The 25,605-nt window shown below is 41.3% G+C and overlaps 1 protein-coding gene across 2 annotated transcripts in view; it reads right to left on the reverse strand.

Moving 5' to 3' along the window:
* Nucleotides 1–25,605, reverse strand: part of gria3b (glutamate receptor, ionotropic, AMPA 3b) — a 74,962-nt gene that overhangs the window by 29,077 nt on the left and 20,280 nt on the right. For both annotated transcript variants that reach the window (XM_054597972.1, XM_054597973.1), the window contains exons 3-4: nucleotides 22,689–22,928; nucleotides 6,602–6,789 (exon numbers count right to left, since the gene is read on the reverse strand). In XM_054597972.1, the coding sequence (XP_054453947.1) occupies nucleotides 6,602–6,789; nucleotides 22,689–22,928 (428 nt within the window). The remainder of the gene's footprint in view (nucleotides 1–6,601; nucleotides 6,790–22,688; nucleotides 22,929–25,605) is intronic.

Consider the following 25,605-nt stretch of genomic DNA (forward strand, 5'->3'; position numbering starts at 1 on the left):
ACTTTCGTCTTCTTCAGTCTCCAGTTCTGCTTCAAGGCTCTTGGTAGAAGTGCTCTTGGTGGAGCACTCTCTAATTAATAGCCAGTGGCAGCTGAGGCTGAGATGCTTTTCTTGGCAGCCGCGTTATATGGGGCTGAAGATAGCAGGGGCATAAAGGGTTGGACTTTGACCAAATGCAGAACATTTTAGAAACACCTGACTCATATTCAGATGATTATGTCTATCATTGCTCTGAGATACCTAACAATGTGAGCCGTGATAGCTTGGGAGGATGGAATTACTGACACTGGAGCTGGGACGCCCTCATGTTTGTGTGGCAAAACCTGGCTCGGAAATGGCAAGATGTCCTTCTCTGTTTTCACTGAAAATGCTCAGGGTAATTTAGCATGATTGATAATAAAAAAAAAAAAAAAAGGTTCTCTGGTTTACAGACTGTACTATTATAAGACTGCGTTCTTAACACAGTTATAACTACACACGCAAATTGTCAGAGTCAAAGCACACCGGTCTCAGCTTCTCATTCAGTTGTGGAGTCAGCAGGTCACATTCTGTTTAATGATAACACTATAATCCACTTTAATTCTATAATCGCAGTGCGTAAATGGCCCTCAACAGCCAAGGTTGGTGCTAGGGATTTAAAAACACTGCATATCCCCGGCTTTACATGGAGAAGGGGGGTGTTTGGCTGTATTTCTGTCAGCCCTTCTCTCAGTATCCCGGGGACAATAAGCAGATGTTGAGATCAAGAGCACCTTTCATATCAGTAGAGACATTAGCTCACTTTCTTGCCTCTTTCCTCCTCTGTCTTTTAGAGCAAAGTGAGAGACATGCCAGGAAGTGTTACCAGAAAACAGTAATCAGGGAGGTTTGAATGTCTGTGAGGGTTCAATGTTTACAGTACATTCATTCAGATTTTATTTCACTTTGTTATACCTCTAGTTACATCTGTGTTTGCCAATGTGTTACATGAGTACACAAATTTCCTCCCCTGCTTTACAGAACGTTGATATTGCTCCCCTTTTTCATTGTGTCATCCACAACCCTGATTGAGCGTCTTCCTTTTGTTGCTGACATTTTTCTATCAGCTGCTGGCAATCTATCGTGCATTCTCTCCCTCTCCCACGACTCCTTATCTCCCGTGGTCAGATTTATTTCCCTTTCTTGAATTTGATATAACACACAAAAAAATTCCATAAAAAAAGATCCAAACTGGATTTTCCTTCCAGTCCTTCATTCATGAGCAGAGAGAGTTACATGGAGGATCTCCAATTCTCCATGGGGAGGCAATGTGGCCACCCTTCATGCTTCTACAGGCGGCAGAATGTTGTCCTAACAAATCCCCAAATGTACCGCTCTTTTTTTTTCTCATTCTGTGAATCCTTTTCACTTCTTATTGTATTTTTTTTTACCCTGCATGAAAATGCAGCTTTGCTTCTGGCAGAGGGCTCACTGCCTGTCTGTCTTTGAACAGCTTGCGTGCCCTGGGCCTGTCCCAGACGACGTTCTTATTTCTTTTTTTTTTGCATGCCTCTCTTTACACTAGTGATGAGCAGGTTGTTGCCTCAGAGCAGACTCCAGCACAGCAATCCCTGGAGGAAAGAGGGGGCCAGGAAGGAGCATAAAGGCAGATATGATGCTATATGTGCAATATCATAGATGGATCAGATTAGGCATGAGCACATGTACAGTCAAACACACATGCAGGCTCTCAAGAGACCGGCATATACATACTCGCTCTGAAAAATCATCATTACGAAGAGTGGTAGTAATACAAAGATGATTGTCTTATATTCAATCACAGTTCTTGTTTATTCTGCACCTTTTTAATGCCTTTTCTCAGCATATAATATCATAAACCTAGATGGTTCATTGAAGCACGTTTCTTGGATATGATTCAGCGAGCAGAGCAGGCAGAGGCTCCACCGTCTTTGTCGAAAGGGAAAAAATGGGAGCCGTTGGGTTAATTTATCTGCAGTGCAGTATATTGATGGAAAAGTCCTATGAGCGATAAATCCTGAGCGGTTGTTATTGCATAAAATGATAATAGCCCGGGTGTAGCATTCTCCTCAGCATCCAAAAACAAATTTGCTGGGAGACTCACTCTGCTCTTATAGGAGCAAACAAAACTGCACCTGATGCAGCAGTATGCAAATACTTTCTTTACCGCGTTTCTACATCATGTCAAGTGATAAATGAAGCTAATAAAAGTGACATTCAGCTGAGTGCGCTCACGACTGAAGATGAGGTACATCCAGTGTGTATGTGTGGTAACTGTATGATGAGCCTTGACAATTTAAAGGAATTGCTTTCCAACACCTAAGTACAGGTTGTAACTACAGCTGAAACCATTAGTCAATGTATTGATTAGTCAACATAAGTCAACACTTCTGACAATGAAAAACCAGTTTCCAGGAAGTAAAAAGGCAAAATATTTGCTGGTACCGGCTTCTTAAAGGGGCTAAATTCTAAATTGGGAACATCCATGATCATATCTATGATTGAGGGAATTCCTCCACAGGGTGCTGAACATGACGAAGGCGGTTAGCCACTAACGATAATGAACATTGTGAACAGTGCAAACAACAGCAACAGTTCTAAAAAGAGTTAACATCGTTAACCTGGGGAAGAACCGGAGGATTGGCACTACGCTTCCACGACGACGGGGATGCCGTCATATGAAAAGAGCGCAGAGCAGCCAGAGGGCTGAGCTAGCCAGCGGGGCACACTCACATGCACTATAAGATACACGCAGCTAGGTATCTGCTGAAAATCTTGTTAGCAGCTTGTAAGAAGGCTATCACGAAGAGATGGTACAAGGAAGAACCACCATCACAAGATGGTTGGCTGTTAATTGTGAAGGAAATATATGATATGGAACTGTTAACTCACAGGATAAGATCCCAAGAGGAGCGATGTCACGAGAACTGGGAGAAATGGACAATGTTTACATCTCAACGATAAGACAGGATAAAAAACCCTGAATATATATCAAGACTTATAATGCTTCTGAAGGAACAGAGCAATCCGGAGCCCTTTTGTTTTTGTTTTGTTTGTTTTTTCTACCCTTTTGTATGTATGTGATCTACCTATGATGGAAAAAGCAACAAAAATAAAGTGTTAAAAAAAAGATACACGCAGCTGTCCAGCTATGGCACTAAATCACAGAGAAGCTCATTTAACAACACAGAGAGCGAGGGATAGTGTGGTAGTCATTTTCTAACTAGGTAGTTATCACTCCACCATATCTTTACATAGCTAATAGTTGTTTGCTGCTACATTAATGATTTTGATATATCAAATTAAGCACCTTTAAAGCCCCAGAAAATTAATTTCTTCATAACATTAAATTCATGACTACATAGCTAAGCATCAATTAAAGTTAAAGTCATTATTTATTAGTATATAGCAAATACACTTTAAGGGCCTTTGAAAGAAGGGATTTGCTGCTTTTCTTTTTATACATTTAATTTAATATCTTTGGGCTTTGGACTGTTCAGACCAAATATAACATTTCAAGACGCCACCTGGGGTTTCTGAAACTGACATTTTGTCAATTTATGCCATTAACAATCGGCGGACAAATCTTGAAAATAATTGTTAATTGAACCCCTGGTTGGAATACAATGATTGATAGAGTAAATACTCTGATGCTTTACTTAGATATAAGTACTACAGTGTACTGTTCATGCAATGTATATAATAATATACTGATTAATATAGGCAAAGACAAATTATACTTAAAGTGTGAGCAGCATTATAATGCCATAGCTTGTTGAGGTGGAGCTACATTTAACTGCTTCATTTCTTTTGGGTAGTTTTATTGTTAATATACAAAAAATAACCTATAATCAGTCAATAGCTGCATACTCAAAGCTTATTGTACTTGAGTACAGTAATTGAGTAAATATAGTAACAGTGGATGTCCCTTTTAATATTGAGGAACAACAGTGGAGTGAACTATTGTAGTAGAGCAACAAAGACCCAGTAGGATCATAGCATTAACAGCCACAGGATCAAAAGTGGTTCTAATGAAGAACAACACAGATTGTTTTCTTTGTGTGCAACAATTAACCAAATTGTGGAAGCTCTCACACTTGCCTATTCTATACACCATGAACTTCATTGCCTGGTATAAAGACGCTCATTCTGTGCTGGGATTACTCTGACTGAAATCATAAAACTAAGCCACTGAGCTGATTCCCATTTCCCCCAGCAATCAGCTGGCTGGATCTGTCCTGCCTCATGATCCTCCCTCAACAGCAGTGACCTTGACGGATTGAAGCAACACACGTGCAGACACTGGCCTCGGCACACCGGTTTTGTTCAAACTCTCACTCTTGTCCAGAGATGAAACTCTATCCATCAATCATTGGCTAATAGAACTGCAGCAGCAGGTAGAAGCAGCGGGTTTCCACATAGCTGACAGTGGGTGCCGTTTTTTGGTGTGATTGCCCTCATGGGGGACAGTCCTTCCCTGTTTCAGTGTATAATGGTATGGCCCAATGGGGGACGGCTGCAGAGTGAAGTCCAGCAGCTTCCCTGAATGCTTGTGACTCATCCATATTGGCAGAGCTAGCCTGATTATTTCAATTAGCTCCAGGAACAAAAAAAAATTGCACGCTGAGGTTGTCACCGAAACAAGAGGCACATTTGAGCACACTGCTGTTTTGAAGGTTAGCTGTTGTAAAAGCTCTATTTTCCCCTTCTGTGCTAAAACAAAGTTAGGGGAGAAAAATATTTGATGGTGATACTTGGAGGTGGAGGAAGGGTAAGAGCTCCCTCTAAGAAAAAACCCCAATAATTCATTAATTGGAAGGAGACAGAAACAGAAGAACATCAAACAGATTATTACTCTGCATCCTTATTATTATTGATTGCAGGAAGGGGCGGGGGGGAGCAATTACAGACACAACCATTAATAAGCCTAACATGTGATTTGTAATGAATATTCTCAGCTTTTCTGATGCATAGTCTTAACACAAAAAGGAAATAGATTCCAGTATAAGTGCCTGAATAGTAAAGGAAGGAAATGTGCAGCACAAGAATTAAATTAGACACAGCAAATTAATACTCAAAGCCATTCTGATTTAAACTATGACTCTGGGATCAAATTAGATTCATAAAAAAAAAAAAAAAAGGGAAACGAACGCTGGTTGAGGGGGTATTGTGAGGCAGACAGAAGCCAATATCTAAATGAATGTTAACGAGCAGAATCCAAAGCGGGAGCTGATTGCCTTGTAAGCAGGCGGCAGCAGGCAGAGGAGTGTAGGGTGGAGCGGGTCGGCCGAACAGAGGAGATGCATGGCATAATAGCCACTCATCTATTCATGGTAATTGTGTTTCCCCTACTACAAGGACTGGTGGACCTTTCATTTCCTCCTCAGGCAACGGACGTGATAGAGGAAAGGAGGGGTTTGGGGGTTGTTAGAGGAGGATTAAAAATGATGCCTCATCCAGTGGTCTCTGCAAATCGCCGTTCGGACCTCTCAACCTCAGGCTCTGGGGCAGCTTCAAGCTTCAACAACACACACTGATTTTCAAACAAGCCGGCCTCCAACGTAGCAACCAAACAGCACCAGATGCAGCTCTTTGAAACCAAACGCAGCTCTTCACACCTACTGCTGTGCCTGACATTCAACTTAACACAGCCTGTATGAGGTTACACATACTCAAGGAAATCACATATCAGCTATTAAAACTCACATGCAAAACAAGCAGCAGAAAAAAAATGATCTTAGTCAGACTTAGTGGGTCTTAGATCTTAGATCTAAAATACTGAATAGGCCTTTTTTATTTATTAATAAAAACGTGAACAGTTCATTCCACGTTTCTTTTGTTATGCTCAATTTTTATTGGAATTTATTAATTTAGCTGCTTTGATTTCAGGCTCCTTGAATTGTCATGCTGGCTCATTGTCACTTCCAAACATTTGGATGGAACATAGCAGTAAGTGATATTGTCAGTTTCACCTGCAGGGTTTCTTACTATGACAAGTCAAAATGTCTGCTGTGAAAAAGGCCTATCATGGACTGGATGATTTCACAAACAACAGAGCCACTCCAGCATCTCGTTTTAAGTAAGATGACTAGCATGAGAAAAATATGCAATATACTGATATTTTTGGCCACTTGAGGTAATTAAAAAGTTGATATGCAGACAGTGACATAGAGTAGTCATGGTCCAACATTAGCATTTATTTGGAGCCACATTTCAGTCGACCTGAGTCCAATATTTACTTTCTATCTTTTTTTTTATCTCCACCATCTCCTGAGGGAATAATATGTTCACCAGCTGGTCGCTAACCTTGTTAGCGTGCTGATTGTTGGTGTTGGGCTTTAGCACTTCTTCTTTTTATGAAAACAGGTCCTCTTTAAAATGCATCCAGTTTTTGTTATAAAATGATGTCTAACTCAAGATCACCATGACTATTAAATTAACATGAAAAATTTGTTGGAGTAGCTCTTTAACATTTGTTACTTTAAATGTGCTTGGTCATTATGTGACTAAAGCAGGAAGCAAAACTGGGGCTAGGTGGCCAGTGTAGGTGTTTGGTTATTGAATCTACAGCTGTTACCACATGTGCAGTGAGTTTGAGGCTCACCTGTTCTAATATGGTGTTGATCCTGTCCACCTCGCAGTCAATCACAAAGCGCTTCTCCTGCCGCCTGTCCATCTCCTCAATGATGCGCTTGAACTCTGCTGCATCTGTTGTGCCGCTAACAGAGCGGGCGGTCACCTGCCAGTTGTTAGCTACTGCTGCTTCCATTATGGCCTGCAGTATAGAGAAACCTAGAGAGAGAGAGAGAGAGAGAGACAAAGAGAGAGACCCAGAGGATTAGACACAAAAGAGGCACACGGTTACAGTTATGCAAGAATGGGAAGGCTGCTAATTTATTCTAGAGAGGCTTTTGCTTGAATCCAAAGGTTAAAGGCCATCTCATTACAATCTAAAATAGCATTCCAAAGTCTGCAGGCCCCGGAAAATATTGTCTAGAGTCTCGTCTTTGTGTGCAAATGTGGAAGCCATCGTGAATTTACCTTTGCATACTGAAAAGGCAATATCGTTATGAAGTAGAGCGACAGGAATTGTATCGCAATATTATTAGAAGATCAGCGGGTGATGTTATTGCGCTTGGCATCAATTTAATCACGGCACTTAGCTCAGCCACATGTTAACTTTGACAATGTGGTGAAACACATCCTGGCCTGTGTCTCCCTGGAGTATTGAGCCAACTCATTTAAAGATAAAGACAATGAAAGATTCATCCGGGCCAGTGTTAGAGAGATCATTATGCTACCAGAAGAATGGAGAATGAGCCCTGGTAATGATTAATTCACATGTGAAATATTTTCATTTAACAGAACACTATGGTCAAATCATATACCACAAAATGAATAATGAATTCTATTTCTGGTGGGATTGATTGCACATGGCACAAGTAAAAAAAAAAAAAAAATGGTTCAACTCTTCTCCACCATTGAAGAGGTGAAAATGAACATGAAGGTTACTAATGGAAATCAAGCATACTGCTGGTATTTCATTAAGCCATGGACAATGCAACTGCAAACTGTATGTACAATAAGCTTCTGTTCCATCTCTATATTCATTTTCCATCATCCGTCATGTGTAGAGAAGCGGCGAAAAACTTGCAGCAACAGCAAATTTGGGCACGCATTCAGTCTTTACAGATCTTACAACGATTACTATTAATGTCATGTGTGATGGGTATCATGCAAATTGCCTTACACAGTCTGAACAGCAGTGTGCAAAGTAAACGTTTGTCATATATTTTTTTAACGTGTGCCATTCCTCCGAAACAACCTTATCTCTATGAACCGGCTGCAGACAGTCAACAAAGCCAGCAGAGAGACCAAAGACACAATAACAGCTATATAAGAAAACCACTTTCAGACTCTCTTCATTTCTCTGCTTTTGCATTTCCCTTCTTTTCCATTCCATAACGGTCGAGCAGCCTTTTATTCTTGACTCTTAAATGCTCTGAGAGTGCTGTGCAGTGTGTGTCTGCAGCCCTGGTGTGCGGCCGCCTCGGCAGCACGCGGCCACAGCTCCGTCAGATGATCTTTTTGCGTGCGGCACAGCAAGCAGCGGAGGCTGACGCACTGTGTCATCAGTCTAGAGGAGCAACAGCATACCGCCTGGAACACATCAGCCTGTCAGACCTCGAGGTTATCTTGCAACCAGGTTATCAGGTCACATCTCCAAGGAGGTCAGCCTATAGTGCATGAATGTACTTTGTAGCACAACACTGTGTTCAGATGATGTTGTGTTTGCATGTTGAGGGCACGTAAAGGCACACATGTAGCTTCTGGGTCGCAGAGCTGGTTAAAAGTATCAACACTTGTACATCTGACGTGAAACCCCACAGGACGATAAGAATATGAAGGTAGTGCATCCTGAAGGCATAAAATCGTCAAATGTAATTTTTATTTTTACCTGGACAAAAGCCACAATTTTTTCTAGGAAAAAGAAGGAAATGTTAAAGTGAAGAGAAAACATCTAAGGATTTTCTCAGGTATCATCATTTTTACATGAGCACAGCAGCGGCAGCCTCTCATGTAGCATACCTTCTCACATCTCCCCTACCTAAAGCAAAAGTTACAGAGCGAAGGTTTGAATAACATGGATGCATTATTCATTTTCCTCAGGCATATGCTCAGAACCTCAGCAACCACAAGCCAGCTGGATAGCATGGCAGTCTTCCCAGCAATAAAAGCCTTTTACATTAATAGATGTCATGCAGATTAACTGGGTCAAAATGGTCTCTTATGGTTTGGAAACTGACAAGAATACGTCTGGTAAAGGTAAAAAATGCCAATGAACCATTTAACACACTGTAATCATGTTGGGTGTATGACATGACATGCATGTGGGTTAAAATGATAGGGTGAGTATTTGTTTGAGGGCTGCAAGTATCAGTCCAATCACTGATTTCTGTGCAGCTTGAAAGAGGCAATAACACATCAAAAGAAAATACAAATGCCTACAGGGGAATGCTCAAGGGATTTGGGCTTCATGTATTTGAGGATTTGTAGAGTTCTGTCTACATAAAATCTGTGCATTTCCAATTTTCATTTCTGAGGTGCAGGGAAAACATAAATTATGCTAACTCTTATGTGTCCTGTCAATCAGATTACAATCACAGAGGTCTTTTATTTTGAAATTGCTGATTTGTGCGGAGCTCCCCTTCTCCCGTCTCAAGTAAACCTCGAACTGTGTTGAAACAATTGGATTAATTTAAGATTCACAGAAGATTCCATGCCTGCCTAGTTTTACATTTGTATGGAAATTAAGAGATGGAATCTGGTAGTGGTAGATAGTCTGTACAGAAATGGATTACTTTTGCTCCTGTTTTTTTCGACAGTCAGCGGAAAAGTTTAGTGATTTGGACTTCAAAACCGAATTTGAACAAAATCTTTGAGTGCAACTTATTGTGACAGCAGCAGCGAGACTGACAGCTCATTTTTCATCTTCACCATCAAGTAAAAAATAAATCAGTTTGTTATTCTCTGCATAACTGCCAGTCACCTTTGTCTGACCAGAGTCTATTTCAGCTTCAGCTAATCAATGGATTCATCATCATAGATGCTTTTGCTGAGGTATTTATTTCTAACATGAAGGAAAACTATAAATCGTATTCACCTCTTTGCCTTCAGGAGCCCCACAGCTATGTTTCATCCAAAAATGCAAAACAGTCAACTACATAAATTATGGAAGACAACAACAAGATTTCCCTTATCACTGGCGATAAATCCCGGCTGTACAGATGTCGCAGCAGCGTGCAGCAGTTTCTGCTGATCATGCTGCTCAGAGCTAATCATATCATCGAGACAGGGAGAATTTAAACATGGTGTAATGTTCGCTGATGCAAGCATAATATGTTAACATTTTTGGTATGTAAGCTTAAAATACACAGGACATGCTATTCATGTTAAACTGTATGTGTGTCTGTTCATATGCATAATCCTTACACTGGTTACAGAAAACACTCCGATAGCAATGTGAATTCCTGCGCTGTGACAAGAGAGCGAGGATGAACTATTAAGTTGTTACAATTTGGCTGGTGGCCAGCGGCGGCACTGGGTATCTGGTTCCTCTGCCTCACTCCTCGTCACTAGGAGACTAATCCACCGGCAGGAGTGCAAGCAGGAGCATTTGTTGTTAACTTCCTCAAGTAACACTTGCGGTCCCGGAGAGTAAGGGACTGTACATATTGAGTGAAACTCATATTTTCTTTAGCCATCATAAAAAAACCAAGCTTATACAACTTGCTAGCCAGTGTTAACTAGCGTGCTCAGAGAATTATTCGGCCTCCACCTATACTCCGACCACAAAAACATGCCATCATGTTTACCACAGGCAGGGGTCTATTCACTACACATATTGTTTGAATGTTACAAACAAAACTTTAGTGATTCTGATTAAGTTAAAAGGTGTTATATATTGCAGTACAACACTAAATCAAAAAAATAAAAAATTCTGTAAGTTATATGCACACTTACTTTGATATTCTGTCAATTGACATTCATCCCAGTCTATATTGTTCATTGCAAAAGTATTTGCATTTTTTCCAGAGAAAACCAAATGCTGCCCCGTAAACCAAAACCAAATGTACAAGGCACTATTTACCACCTCATAGACTTTAAACGATGCATGAGAGCAATGCTGCAGTTTATAGTCTAGCGGTGTATATATTGCACAAGAAAATAAAGACTTCCCCATTTCCAAGCATAGTGCATCAGTGTGTCTATTGGCCAACACTGAGAGGATGCAGGCCTAAGTTGAGGCTGCTGGACTGAAGGTGCACCGAAACCAAAATAGTATTGCTTTCATTTATAAAGGCTGGAATATGCCCGGGATACATGTACTGTAGGCGGACATGCACAGAGGTCATTTGGATACATTGAGAGTTTCTTTCACACTTGTAAAGGCTATGAGTTTAATGTGAATGTGTATTTTTGTTTCCCTTTGGAGCCTCGTGACCTATACTTACCCATAACAAGTTTTCCTGCTTCAGTCCGAGGCCATGTCTAAATGTATCTTTACCGTATAATTCCAGCCTCCGTCTAACAGGCTTAAGGCAGAGTTGATATATATATGGTGGTTGTGGTGTTACGGCGAGGACAACGCTGGCTAAATTACAAATCCTGGTATGGCGATGACATGACCCACCTTACTCTGCCTCTGATTAGCTAGTACTCGTTGCCTTCATTGCTTTTGTTGCTTATCAATGGTTATGTTTAGGCTTGAGGAATGTCATTGATAAGGGTTAGAGTAGGATTATCAGGGTTAGCCAATCAGAAGCAGAGTTGGGCAGGTTGAGCCTTTGCATAGTAGGAATATGCTACTGTTTTGGGGTGTTTGTCTGGGTCTAAATGCATTTTGTATAATATGTGGAGTGTTCAAGCTTGAACAGGGTATTAACTTTCTCTTTAATCTCAAATACACACTGGAAACAACTCTGTGGTTGGTGGAGCAGTGTATAAACGGCTGCGATGAGTGAAAACTCAATTATTTCAGCATTCTGCTTTAAATCTATATCAGAACATTGCAGCGTCTGCGAGCAAATCCCGACGGAGCCTAACGACGCCCCGTGTGCTTATAAATCAGAGCTGTTGCGAATGAGATGTTGTGGCAGTGTAGCATACAGCAGCCGAGTGAGAGCTGCAGTCCGCTTCCTCGTCTGTGAACCGGATCTTAACAGGATGAGTTCTGAAGCGTCACCCGTGGCGGCTCAGCGGTAATTGAATTGAGTTGCATCTAATCTCATTGCCCAGCTCTTTTGGTTCTCTGCCTCTCATTAGGGTACGGTGCAGAGTGTCACAGGCCTCCATCTCTCTCTCTCTCTCTACCTCACTCACACTCCCCTCTCATATCTCGCAGCTGATCCAGGCTAACTAGGCAAATCAGAGAAAACATATTGCAAATTCCTCTCAGCATTCAGCTCGGCATTCAGAGCTTCAGAGCCACAACTACACTGCTTGGCCACATTACACGGCACTATCGCACTTTGTCATTCCTAGTATTACACTAATCCACGTCTATCCAAAATCTTATCTACTAATCTTATCAAATTATGAAATGTAAGTAAATAAGTCGCCGTCGATACACTGCACTACACAATAAAGAAGGGGAACCACAAGCAACTGACTCTACCCTCTGACAGTATCGAGTGTGAAAACCCCCAATCTGAACTCATTTCTGAAGGATCAAAGTCCAAAACTCAGACATGAAAAAGAGGCGGTGCTTGTTTAGCCAATAGTAACTGGGCTGCTCTCCCCTCTAACTTGCCAATCCACTGGTTAATGAGGGTCTGTGGCTGGGTGAAACGGCCTGCTGAGCATTGTCCAGGGTCTCAGAGGGCATCAGAAACAACTGAATTGAAACCACAAAGATAATGGCTTTGGCTCATAATTGAGTTTGGCTTGGTTTCGCAATATATTAAATCGTAACATGATAGGTATCATATTGTCAGATTATTGCCAATACACAGCCCTAGTATATGACTTATGTAGTGGTACAGAGCCATGTAGAATTTATTTGGGGGGTGGTTTGGCAATTTTTTTCTATAAGTCTCTGAAATATCCCAGGAGAAATTCCATTCGCTTCCACTACAGTGGGGGCTTAACTCTTACAGGCAAATCCATACCTTCTTTGTGTCCACATACCAGGAGTCACCTTCTCTGACACTGGATAAATACACTACAATCTTGGATTTAACTGGATGAAATGTGTCAATAATACAAAATATCCTAGAAAACTCATTGGTCTTCGAACTTGGTATATGACCATAAGTAGGTAGGTCATAAAATAACAGTTGACAGCTTTGTTCACCCCCTTGTGTTGTGAGCACGCAACAAATGTCTACCTTAAATTCTTCAGCTGTCAAGCTCTCACTCTTCATTAACTACATTGCTACATAATGCTCTAATTTACAAAATATTCCCACAGCTGCTTCGTCTCTATTGTCTTTTGAGGGAGCCAAAATAAATACTTACAGTATTTAGGGCCTGGTGAGTGTTTGCCTCTGGGCTAAGTATGCTCACAGGGCTCTGAGGATCCCTCCAGTGTTTGTGCAGTGGAGATCAAAATCTGGGACTGGGAGAGGAAGGTGGCTTTATATTTCCTCTCATTAGGCATCTGGCACAGGCCCAACATTTTAAATAAAATAGTCTGTGGTTTGCGGGGATTATATGACCCGTGCTCTTGGCTTGTCCAGAAAATGATATACAGAAGCAACAAACAGGCAATCAACGTCTGATGGTTGATCAAGACTGAGATGAGCATCTCTGAGCAGCTGTAAAGACATGGTAATTGCAAAAACAGGTCAATTTAACTTATGTTATTTTGTGGAGGAGAGAAACATTACAGCCGGAGCTACAGTATGAGTTCCCCCGCTTTTCCCTGCCTGCGGGAGAAGGAGGCTTTACCTCCATGGCGGAAACGTAGCAATCGCCGTGACGCGAATGCCAAAGTAGCCCGAAAGTGTGTAGCCAAGGCTTTGATGTGGCGTTTACAGTAGGCCTATAACCAAAAACAGTTTCGCTGCCATGTGTTGTCCTAATCAAAAAGACAGCACATGTCAAATCAAACAGACGCAGCGGGATGTCTGTATCTTTAGAAGTGCATACATGCAGGAGGGAGGAGAGAAACGCTTTCCACCATGAAAATCCACCCACGGAGCTTCTCCATCTCTCCGAGTCTTTGTTCCCTGGTCTCTCTCTCTCGCTCACACGGCATATTGAGACGTAACAGCACATAAACACTGATGAGCAGCATGTGCGCTAACACACGACATAGAGACGTGTGTGTGTGTGTGTGTGTGTGTGTGTGTGTGTGTGTGTGTGTGTGTGTGTGTGTGTGTGTGTGTGTGTGTGTGTCTGTGTGTGTGTCAGGGATTGATCAAGTGCTGCACAAAACTCTCTGGGCAGCTTTGGCTGATCAGCTGATAATCAAGGACAAATGAAAAAAAAAAAAGACTTACCTTAAATAAAAAGAGTCGTTTCTACAAACAAATTGGCTCTGTATCATAGTGTAACATCAAAGTAATCCACCTCTACTATGGCTGCATAAAGCAAAGGCCAGGACATTTTTTTATAATGAAAAAAAAAAAAGAAGAAGCTCCCAGTAGTAATTTCATGGCTGCTGAAGCTAGTAGTGGATTGGTGGTAAAATGGCTTTATTCCAGGTTCAGTTAAAAGGGACCCAGAGAGAGCATAGAGGTTTATTGTGTGCCTATTGTGACAGACGACGACTCTCGAATCTCTTCTTTTGACCCGCAGTTTTTTAAAGGGGTTACTGAATTACAGAGGTTGCCACTGCAGGTGTGACTATCTGTATATTTTGATGTCACTTTGGCACTGATACCTGTTTATGTGTGCAAAATAAAAGGAGAGGAAAAAAATGCCGGTGATGCATAGCTTCATCCATATTTCTTTAGTATTATTTTTCCTGTGCATTTTATTGCTTCTCTGATGTGCCCTTTCTTGTCAGCATGTCCAAGCTGATTTATCCTCCTGATGCATGCATAATTTAGCTGTTATGAAGCCGGCGTGAAGGAGAGGGCCACTAAAGCACAAGAGGCGTGTGTGTGTGTGCGTTAAGTCTCAGCTGGGTGCAGCTGATGTGATATTATAGTGGCTGTGATGAGACCACAAAGCCAAGGAAACAAGCTGTGCACTATGATATAGACATGGTTGCAGTAGGGAGCTGGCATTCACACTTGTTATCCTGCATTGTGAGTGAAAAGCATAATCAACAATTGTGGGTGACAACATTGCACTCGACTAGACATTATTTGTGTGAAATGTGTCAGAGTGGCATAAAAATGACTTGTATAACAAATTGAAAGGGAAAAAAGGCAACTGATGGTTTGCAGTCACAGAAAAAAAATAGTGCTTTGCAAACTAATGGCACCGCACATGAAAAGATGTCACCACACCTTGTGAACTGATTATGTAAAAAGAAAAGGAGTAGCCATTTCATGCCTGTCTTCCTGTGTTTAATCACTGGAGTTTGGACTTTCCTTTTTGGTTGCCTAGCGCATTGCTTGATTTGTTATGTTGTTTACAACAGTAAGAGCAATGCCAAGCGACTACAATCAAATTAAAGGACTGACTAGATTTTGGTTCGCCATCAAAGGCATCCAGGAGAGCAGCGGGAGACATTAATTATTTGACTCTTTTAGGGGAACAAAGGCAACTGTCTCTGGATAGCCAATTAGAGGGATTGCAGAAGAATAGGGTGCAAGGTTTGCTTTGGTTACAGTGTATCTGCCTGATTGCCCCCCCTCAGCCCCCCTCCCTCATATCTGTCCTTGTGTCTTCCTATCTACAGTAGCTTGGCAGGGACTAGAAGAAACGAGGCTAACTATGTGCGGTCATCCAAGCCTCCCATCCACAAGCCTCTTGGCCCTGTTGGCGCATCGCTCTGCCAATTGTGCCAGGCCAGAGTTATCAGGTCTCCCTGTTTAACAGCTGATCAACAGGGTCTGTGGTGAGTTATGAGGGTTTCATTCATAGCCAAGTGGTCCTGATTGATGCAACTAGAACATCATTATTCTGATTTGTTTTTGCGTTTTTGCATGTTTGCAAATAATCATGTGATAATGATCACCAATCCGCTGACATTAGCAGCCATTACGGAGGCAATCACATGTTCAGAATTCTCATCCACTTATACATAATTTAAGAAATGTACCCTAAACTCATGCTTCAAGGACTGCAGTACCATGATCCACATCTTTCTTCAATCTGGTTTATTAAACAGCTCGTGTCTGCAATCACCAATGCTATTTAGCATGAAAATTACAACAGAGACAAGATGCACGTCATCAGCGCCTGTATTAAAAGGGTTTAACCAATAGGTTGAGATGGACATTACAAGCTAAAGAGAGCAATTTTTTTACTAAAATTAGTAAAAATAAATACATTTAACATTCTTGAATGAGTAGGTCTGGACTGTATTGGGGGATTCCTATTCACCTTGTATAATAGTAATAAAGTCTACAGTAACTATAGCTCTGAGCATGCTGAAAAGAAACAAGCCACATCACACAAGCAGCATGTCAGCAGTGTTTGCATGTCAGCTGACAGTGTCACACTGATTCCACTCATCTTTGTCACATGCTGCAGTCAAAGTCTTCTGACTCTTAATACAAAATAGGGCTTTAAAATTATCCTTTTTTATTTTACACACCGAGTGGCTTTTTCCTTGATATTGCGTACTGGAAATTATTAATGATTGCAAATCATTTGTCCCTTTAAGAAGTCAAAAATACCAAAATCAATCTATCAGTATCAATAACGGATAATTTAAGTTATGTTGGTTTTTTTATGTAAACAAAAGGCCTACCTACATCTACGTTATTCGGCCTCTTACTATCGGTCTGATTTGGTTATCCAGTTAATCAACATCCTGTGGAAGTAACGTAAACACACATTTGACTGTAAAAAGAATATAATTATAATTATAATTTGCATGACTCAATTTTTGTTTAAAAACCACAGAATCATATCAGTACTTCCACTGAGAGAAACCCATATTGGCTTGTTGACTTTAGGTTTAGGTTAAGACTGTTGTCTGGGCAAACTTTTTTTTTAAGAAAGTAATTATATTTCACTTGAGGACAGATTTGGTGTAGTTCAACTTCTTCCTGCACTGTTATGTCTTGCTTGTGTTTTGCTATAAGAAGCAACATTTTAATTCAGTATTGACATTTTTAAGACCTTTAAAAATAAATGTGACGGACAAGTGACTTGGATAAATACTGTATAAATGCATGCACACACTTTGTAGACCATATAGGGCGGCTGTGGCGTACTGGAGAGCAAGGTAGTTCTCCAATCAGAAGGTCAGTGGTTCGATACCCGGCTTCAGCAGTCGATGTGTCCTTGGGCAAGACACTTAACCCCAAGTTGGTCCTGAAGGCTTGCCATCGGTGTGGACTGGATGTTGCATGAATGTTAGTTAGAGTCTGATGGTGGCACCTTGCATGGTAGCCTGTCATCAGTGTGTGAATGGGTGAATGATATGTAATATACTACTGATTGTAAGTCGCTTTGGATAAAAGCGTCTACTAAATGACTGTAATGTAATATAGTGTAGGTCAGAATTTGCACATATTTGCATGTTTCATAATAAGCTGTTCCCTTTGTGTTTACAAATACTGCAGCAGCCTCTAATGATCAATACTTTTATGTGACTTATTGTTCAAGTTAAGTTTGCTGAATTGACTCCTCAGCAGCTGGGGGTCACTGGAAATATTGACAGAGAGAATGAAGAAGTGCCCTGCAGATATTTTGGACTGAATGCTGGAATACAGCTTCCACCTGGCAGGTTTTTGTTCTAAGAACATTTGACTTCCTGGTGCTATAATGAGGCTTTGACATCGAAAGCTATTTCAACTGTCAGCAGTTAAATGATAAAAGTAAATAGCTCTGTGCCTTTGAGTGCAGCGGCATTGTGTTGGATCGCTTTCTTCCTAACTATATCACATTCAGAATATCGATTGGAGAGGAAATAATGGAAAACGACGACATGAGGCCCGCCATTGTTATTCATATGTCATCAACGCCTTAGTGTGGCGACGGATATTGTGAGACGGGCTGAAATCCTGTGTCTCAAAACATCATCATGGATATAAAGAGGTGGCAGCTCCAGGTCTTAGCACCAAATAGCACTGCAAATTGGTATTCATTAAATGTCAATGGAAAGTATAAGAGCTTTCCCACCGTCAGATGACTCCATCACTCATACTTACATCTTCATTCACATTGTTTTATTTTTTTGTCTAGCTGCTCAGTTGAAGGTGAACAGGATTTTCTCAAGAAAAAAAATAAAAATAACACAGAGAGGGCAGGGGAGCGATGTAGACGCTGATGGATCAGAGTGAAACAGCAGCCATGAGGGAGGGACAATAATACAATTGATCCTTTTTCTTAACCCCTCCCCCATGCAGCGATGGTCCAATCATGGCTTAGCAACGGTAACTAGGCACAGCAGGCTTGACAAGCTTAAGATTTGTAACAATACAATGTCCTTTGATAGCCTTTCCGGAACCAAAACCAAAAGAGCAAACAAGTAAATAATTTATAGTATCTGTCCCAACAAAACCTTCTCGCTCCCATGTCGTCAAATACGGCAGCGTGGTCAGTGGCCCTATGCTTCAAACTATGATGGTTCCCCCCTATTGACAGGTAGACTCAGTTTTCATTGTCACGCCTTGTCTTCCAACCTTGAGGGATGTCTAACCCTGATTTATCCTATCCTATACTTTTGCTACTAACTGGATTTACACTGGGACATTTTAGCTGCAGCCTCAGTCTTTGAGCACAATATCATGTATGTAGCTAACAGGATTGTCATTTGAAGAAAGAAGAGGTCAGCTTAAAAAAGCGTTCTAATAAACTTTAGCAGATAAAAACTGACAGAGACAGTAGCATTTCATCCGACAAATGACGGGTAGAAATGAGAAGCACGCTTTTGTCTACCTCTGTTTGAACTGTTTTTAAAAAAAATTGTATGAATTTCCAGTGTTAAATCTGCCACTTTGTTCATTTTAAACATGACACTGTGCACTTGTGGTTTGTTTCATAATTTGTCTCTTTCTTGACCACTTTGCAGCATTTAAGGAGGGAAAGGTTTTGACTATTGTTCTACCACAGTCACAGCTAGCTGACTCTCACAAGACTCTCAAGAAGAAGGGAAATAAGATAAAGCTAAAAGCAAATGACACAGTGTAGAGAAAAGGAGAGAGAGAGAGAGAGAGAGAGAGAGAGAGAGAGAGAGAGAGAGAGTGACTCATAAATCAAGTAGAGGTGAGATTGCTGAATCAGGGTTGATTGTGCCTGGGAGAGACAATAAAGCCTGTAATCATCTGTCTCTGCTGCACAGACCTGGCAATTATCTGCCCATACCTGACCGCCAGAACAGAAAGGGCAAGGTCCATCTACCTTCACCCTATACAACTCGAGATTTTTTAAGGGGACATTTGTCTGCTGATGCAAACTGGAAGGACAGAATAAGCAAAATATTCATTCTAGGAGAGCTAAGAATTGGGAAAAACACAGTATTAGGTTGAAGCAGTGCTGCAGGAATTGTCAGTTCTTCCCGGTGAGCCGTATGTGATGTTTGGGAGTGATTCAAAAGAACCAACGGTAATATCTGTTTGGACCTTTCATCTCGGTCTACCCATAGATGTGTTAAAAACACACACACACACACACACACACACACACACACACACACACACACACACACACACACACACACACACACACACACACACACACACACACACACACAGTTCCCAGTCAATCTATTACATTGTATAAAAGAAGAGGAGCCAATCATTAATATCACTGCCTGCGGAAGCTCCATTTGCTTCTAGTGCAGTTCCTTCATCATAACATCTGCTTTCATACAGCTGTCTCATAATGGCATTTAGGGTACAAATTTACCTTCATTTCCCTCCAATGCATCTGAGCCTGAAGCATATGGACCATCACTCTCTGACTGAAAGCACTACACTAAGGACTAAAAGCATTTTTTTTTTGCCAGCCTAATATAAGAGCCAAATGAATAGTGTGGCTGTAATTAATCTTTTCTATTGACTGAATAAAATCTCTTGGTGGAACTCAGATAGTGAATGCGCTGCGTTTTCTCTCCTGAATAGAATAGTTTGGGAGAATAATTGAAAACTTGCTTCCACTATTATGGATGATCAATGTTTTTATCAAACACAAATTGAAAAGGCAAAAAAGCTCTTAAAATTATAATCCTGTACTTGTGCTTTGTGTCGCACATCATGAGCAGAGTTTATCTCGCAAAATTAGAAATCTGTCACCTTATAAGGTCGTATTGTTAAATGAGCTTGCTATGTTTACTTGTGTAAAGATTATTTAGGGCACATTTAAGGTCAGAGATTACTTAATGGTGTTTGTCAACGTGTCAAACCTCTTTTTCGAGACAATGCAATAACACAATGATCTTTCATTAACTCCTAATTTAGTGACCCAAAGCAGCATTACTGAGCGCGTACGAGGCATTAAAGACATCAGTCACACCCGACCAGATACTTGTACCCCAGGGTATACTTCTGTAATTGTAAGAGAGTACATGGAAAAATTGCGGAGTAGCTCATTTTAAAAACAAAAGAAATTCTGAGTTGATCTAAAATACATATTCGTATATTTGTTTTAAGGAGGAAATAAAAAATCCTAGCATTAAACTAAATATAAAGTAGTTTGATGCTGATTTTTAGCAAATGTATGTTCACAATAACCAGTAACCTACCAGCTACTGTTAGCTAACTGCACCCACCATCATGAGTCAGTAATTACGTGTTGAGAGTGTAGCAATCAAACATACAGAAAGATCATAGTAGTTAGTTATTAATTGATGAACAGTTTAAATAATAAGCCAAATTGAACTTATAAGGATTTGAAATCGTTAGTTAAAAGGCATCAATATTATTTGAATCATTTGCTAAAAGTTATGGCTAAATATTTGAGTCAACAGTGAGTGAACAGTAAGCCTAAAATGAATTGGTAAATAACTCAAATAAGTAAATAAAAGTAATGGATAAATATCTGAAATAATTAGCTAAAATGGATTGATAAATATCTGAAATAATTAGCTAAAGATCATAGATAAATGGCTAAAACCGACATTAACAATTCAATTTTGCAACAGTATAAATGATTTTGTGGTGTAACTTAACATACACTTTAATAGACAACGCATGTGGCACATGACGGATGTGGTCGATGAAGGGGTACTTGTCAAGCTACATCAGACAAAAAAAAAGTTGGGAACCACAAAAATAAAGAAATAACTCAAATAATCCAGACAATGATACAGACGAAAGCAGTTGTCTGACAATTTTACTTTTGCCTCAGAGCCAGCGGGTAAAAAAAAAAGAATAAAAACACCCTTAAAGTCTATTTTCCCTTGTCACTCCTCCTGGTTTAGCCAGCAGTCAGTGTCCATATTGCCTGGGGAGCTGCACTACCTGATAAGCGAAGGTAGAGGCTCCCTGACACATCTGTCTGCTTGATGAGCCAAGTGTCAAAGCCCCCCAAAGTGCTGGATGGAGTGCATCAATAAACGACTTTAATCCCCTCCTGGGGCCAATGTCCTCCGACTAATAAGGGATCGTCTTACACCACTGGCAGCGGGGACAGAGGTAAAAGTGGCTTGGCATGGGCCTCAGCACGAGTACGTACACTACACAGGGAATAGTCTGTACACAGGTAACAGCCTGTAAATCACACGAACCTGCTGTTGCCTTAATTGCTGGATTGTATCCGTGTTTGGTTTCCTCCTTCTTCTCACTTTCCCTGCCACTGTTGCCCTCTGTCCCTCTACTTTCTCTCCAAAGTATATTGCTATTTGTCATCACTCCTTCTCTCTCCAACACCTCTTCTGTTTTTGTATTTCAGCCTCTTTTCCCCCACCTCCGCTATGTATCCAACCCTGCCCCAGACTGTCTCACTTGCCAGACAGAAGAGGAGAAGCAGAGGGATGGGCGGCGGTAGCTGGGCGGTATCGGCTCTGCTGAAGGACGTGTGGGTTGCTAGCATCCGCAGGGGAAGATCCGATGAGTGTTCTAGTCGGAGTGACCCTAATTAACCACATATTATCTGCAGGCTGTGCGGAGGATTAAGGCCCTCAGCTCTGGACCCTGCAGGCCCGGAGACCCAAAGACAGAGAGGATTGTGCGCAAAAGCACACTTCACATTCTGCCTCAAAGCAAGACAGGAAGAGGAGGGGGCGTGAGGCTGGGCCAGGAAAAAACCCAACCATGAAGAGAGCGGATAGCTTGGAGCATATCTGGACCTTTCTATAATGAGCAAATAAACACAGGCATCCAAACTGCTATGTGCAGTGCAGGAGGAATACACAACCACCCTTTTTTTGGCACCCTCGCAAAGAGGAGGACATATTGTGGCTTTGTCTGTCAATTCCTGAATATATATCCGTCCCTCCTGCACAGGTGCTGCTTGAGCAAATTGAAGTTTTTGTGGGAGGAGGGGATCATTATTCCATTGGGAGATAATGAGCCCATTTTCCCGTTCGACATTAGAACACCCAGAAATGAACACTTTGCCATGTTTACAGGTCTAGAGACACTGCGTTAAACCAGTGTCTATTGTCAACTAGGCAAAGCAATCTGGGAACTGCACAAAAAAACCTCATTGACGCAAAACAATGAGCAGCCCCCACAGGCAGCCAGAGACTCTGACTTCTGTAGAAAACATTTTAGTAGCAGCTGTGACATACCTCATTTCAGAGGAAAGAAAAGAGAATATCAACAACATGATTAAACAGAAGATTAACTGAAACCAACCAGCCAACTGTTAAAAATTCAAAGGTTATGGCTCTTAAGATGTGTCGTTTCTTAAAGTGGAATGTGTTATTACAAGAGTTAAGAGCTGCTAGCGAATGCAGTATTTTTCACATTTGCATGAAACCAAGCTAATGTATAAAATAGTGCAGTGTTAACAGTTCAAGCATTTACAGGGCTTTCATGAAGTATTACAAGGGAAATCTATCCCCTGCTAACCCCGGTGTGCAGCTGCTATTCTGAGCCTCGGTATCATTTCCTGTGGTTCAACGCTGTAATTCAAGCTGGAAGCCCTGACTCAAGGCCCACGCTGTCACTTACCTCGGTCGGTGTCGTAGAGGTAGACGAACTTCTGCCACTTGTAGTGGGAGAGCAGGCTGAGGACGGCGCCGCGGAGGGCGGGGCGCATCTGGATGACAAACTGCACCTCGTTGTCGGTGGGGTAACTGGGCGTGACGAAGGAGGTGTGCAGGGCGCCGCAGAACGAAGTCAAGGTGTTCATGGACTTCTTGTCGTAGAATCCAAAGATGGCGTACACTCCGCGGGAGAACTGGGAGCAAACTGCAGGGGGGCCAGCAGAGGACAAGAAGACACACGAGTTAGGACATCATTCAGCAGAATATGCACATTCACAAATGTGTGCCTCATCACTTTAGGCCGCAAAAGATCGATTGGGTTGTTTGATCCACCACTAAAGGCCAATTAAGGGTATATGTCACTCTAAACAACCTCCAGGACATTTGACAAAGTCCAGTAAAAATATGAATAATAACACGAATTCTGTTTATAATCACAACAGTATATAAGTATATAGTGTCAGTAAAATATTATTTCTGGACAGGTGGTCTTTATTATTGCCATTATTGATTATTCTGACAATAATGTCCTCGATTAATGCATTCATTATTTTGTTTACAAAGAGGAAGAAAATAGTGAAATATATTTAAATACTCACAGCCCAAGATGATGTATTAAATTGAAATAAAAAATAACTTTACAAGATCACTAAAACAAAATAGTTGCCAATTAATTTACTTACTTATTGATCTTCTATTATTCTTTGATCAGAGAGTTTCTGATTTAAATTAATGGTCATTGTCATTAGGAGTACTCAGCCTTTAAAATAATCCTAATGATGTCATCAGGGTTATCTGGATTTGGTTATGGACTATGGGGAGAAATCCTGTGTTACAAATTGGGGTTGAGGAGTTTGAAAGATGTAGGTATTTACCAGGTAGGAAGGGTAATGAAAGACATTAACAAGTTGCATTGTGGGAAATGTAAGATCCAGAGTTGGTGTCAGTCAGTGAAGATATCTCTGCCTCTGCTGCTTTGACTTCGACCATTACCTTTTTGAGTCCCTCTACTTAGTACTACTTTGTATTATCACCAAATCACTGGAGTGCCCGTTAAATTGAGAAAATAATCAATTTGAGTCACCAATAATGAAAATAATTTTGTGCTGCAGCCCTAAAAGAAACCCAATGCTAGTGTTCACAGTATAAAATCCAATTTACACCTGGTATTAACGTAATTATCCGCATATGGATAATCTATCTGAATATGAGACATGCATGTTTCTACACATTGCACAACGAGACAGCATGCATTTTATCAGAAGGTGAGCAGAACTGGTAATAGAGAACTGCACTGTGACCGGATGTCAGCAAAAAAATCCCCAGTTGTAAATGCAAAGCAGGTACAGTGTATGTTTGTTTGTTTTGGTAGGAAAGTGGCAACCAATGGATAGAAAAAGTAACTTGGTTTCACCGAAGGTCTCGGGCTCCCACCAGGAGCTCCCGCCAGTGATCGCTCTGTTCCCTCTCATCCACAGGGAACGACTCACTGCAGCATTTGCAGCATCTGTGAGCTGCCTGTCACCGCTTCTGTTGCCTCCTACGAAAGAGCTCTGCCTCCAGTGAAAAGTGAATACAGTATCACATTCCGTGACCTTGAACCCACGACGTCTGTTGAGCGGTGGCATCGCATAGTTACAAGGTATACAAATAGAGATCACATTTTAAGACGAGATTGATCCCACTTTTAAAGGAAGAAAACAACCGTGTCGGCAAGCTACAGACTGAAAATGAGTATCCGAGGCGACCAAAGGTGGAGGAAAATAAACAGTTACACCATCATTTTAATGTTTTCACTTGAACAAATCTATAACAACCACTTCGGGGATAAACATCTCACTAATACAAGAATGTTTTTCTATCTTTTTTTTTATTGTTTTTTTATTTTCTCGAGAGGCAAAAACGTTTCCATTTGTTTGTGTATTCACCATGCGCTCTAGTGGGACGGCGTAAAATCGTCTTCCAGTCAGTCAGAAGCCATTAATGTGTAAACTAACATTCAGAGCTACAGGTGCGTTCCGCTTTCCCACCCCATCATGAATGGCTGCTCACTTATTCTGATTGACTCTCAAGTGCTCCCGCTGGGTAATCAAGTATTCTTAACATCCGTAAACACTTTGAATATTCCAGCACGACGGTTAGATGACAGGAGGGAAGGCAGGCGCTATCCAATCTTATGTAATGGCAGTGTTAAATATTTGTTTCCAATTGGCTGACGGGCATTCATTCAATTGTTAAGGACGCGATGCATCAGACGTAGCTTATGGGCTCTTGTTTAAATACTGCTCTGAATGACGAGTTCTAGCACTCATCAAGGCTATCCATGCTGAACTGGAAACAGTTTATCACCGTCATGACACTCTGGGCCGCCATCCTAATCAAGCGGGAGATGAAACCACACATGCATGCACACAATAACCTTTTTTTTTTCTTTTATAAGTCTTCGTTAAAAACATTAATTCAGTATATGCAAACCTTTCAGACACCCAAGAGGACAACATGGCAGCGCTCACGTATTTTGGCTATTAAGCACAATTGTTGTGTGAATGAGAGATCTGGTCACTGGTGGGATTTGCCTCATCCTCTTTAATTCTATTCCCTCCCTATCAGTCCTGTTACAGACACCTCCCCCATGGTATAGGCATCCATTCTATGCAACACACAAACACACACAGAAGCAAGCCCACACGCACGCCAGGATGCAGCCATTCAAACACGCACACACACAACACTGCTTCTTGATAAGTGAATCAACAGATGGACAGCGGTATTGTGGGCAAGTGCTGCAGGGTGACTGGTGCAATCTCCCGCACTGAATGGGAGGCAGTGGGAGCTGCAGTCCTCGTTGTGGCCCCAGTTTTCTCTGCACTCTCTCTTAATTT

The sequence above is a fragment of the Anoplopoma fimbria genome, chromosome 4 (assembly GCF_027596085.1).
Source record: "Anoplopoma fimbria isolate UVic2021 breed Golden Eagle Sablefish chromosome 4, Afim_UVic_2022, whole genome shotgun sequence".
NCBI lineage: Eukaryota > Metazoa > Chordata > Actinopteri > Perciformes > Anoplopomatidae > Anoplopoma > Anoplopoma fimbria.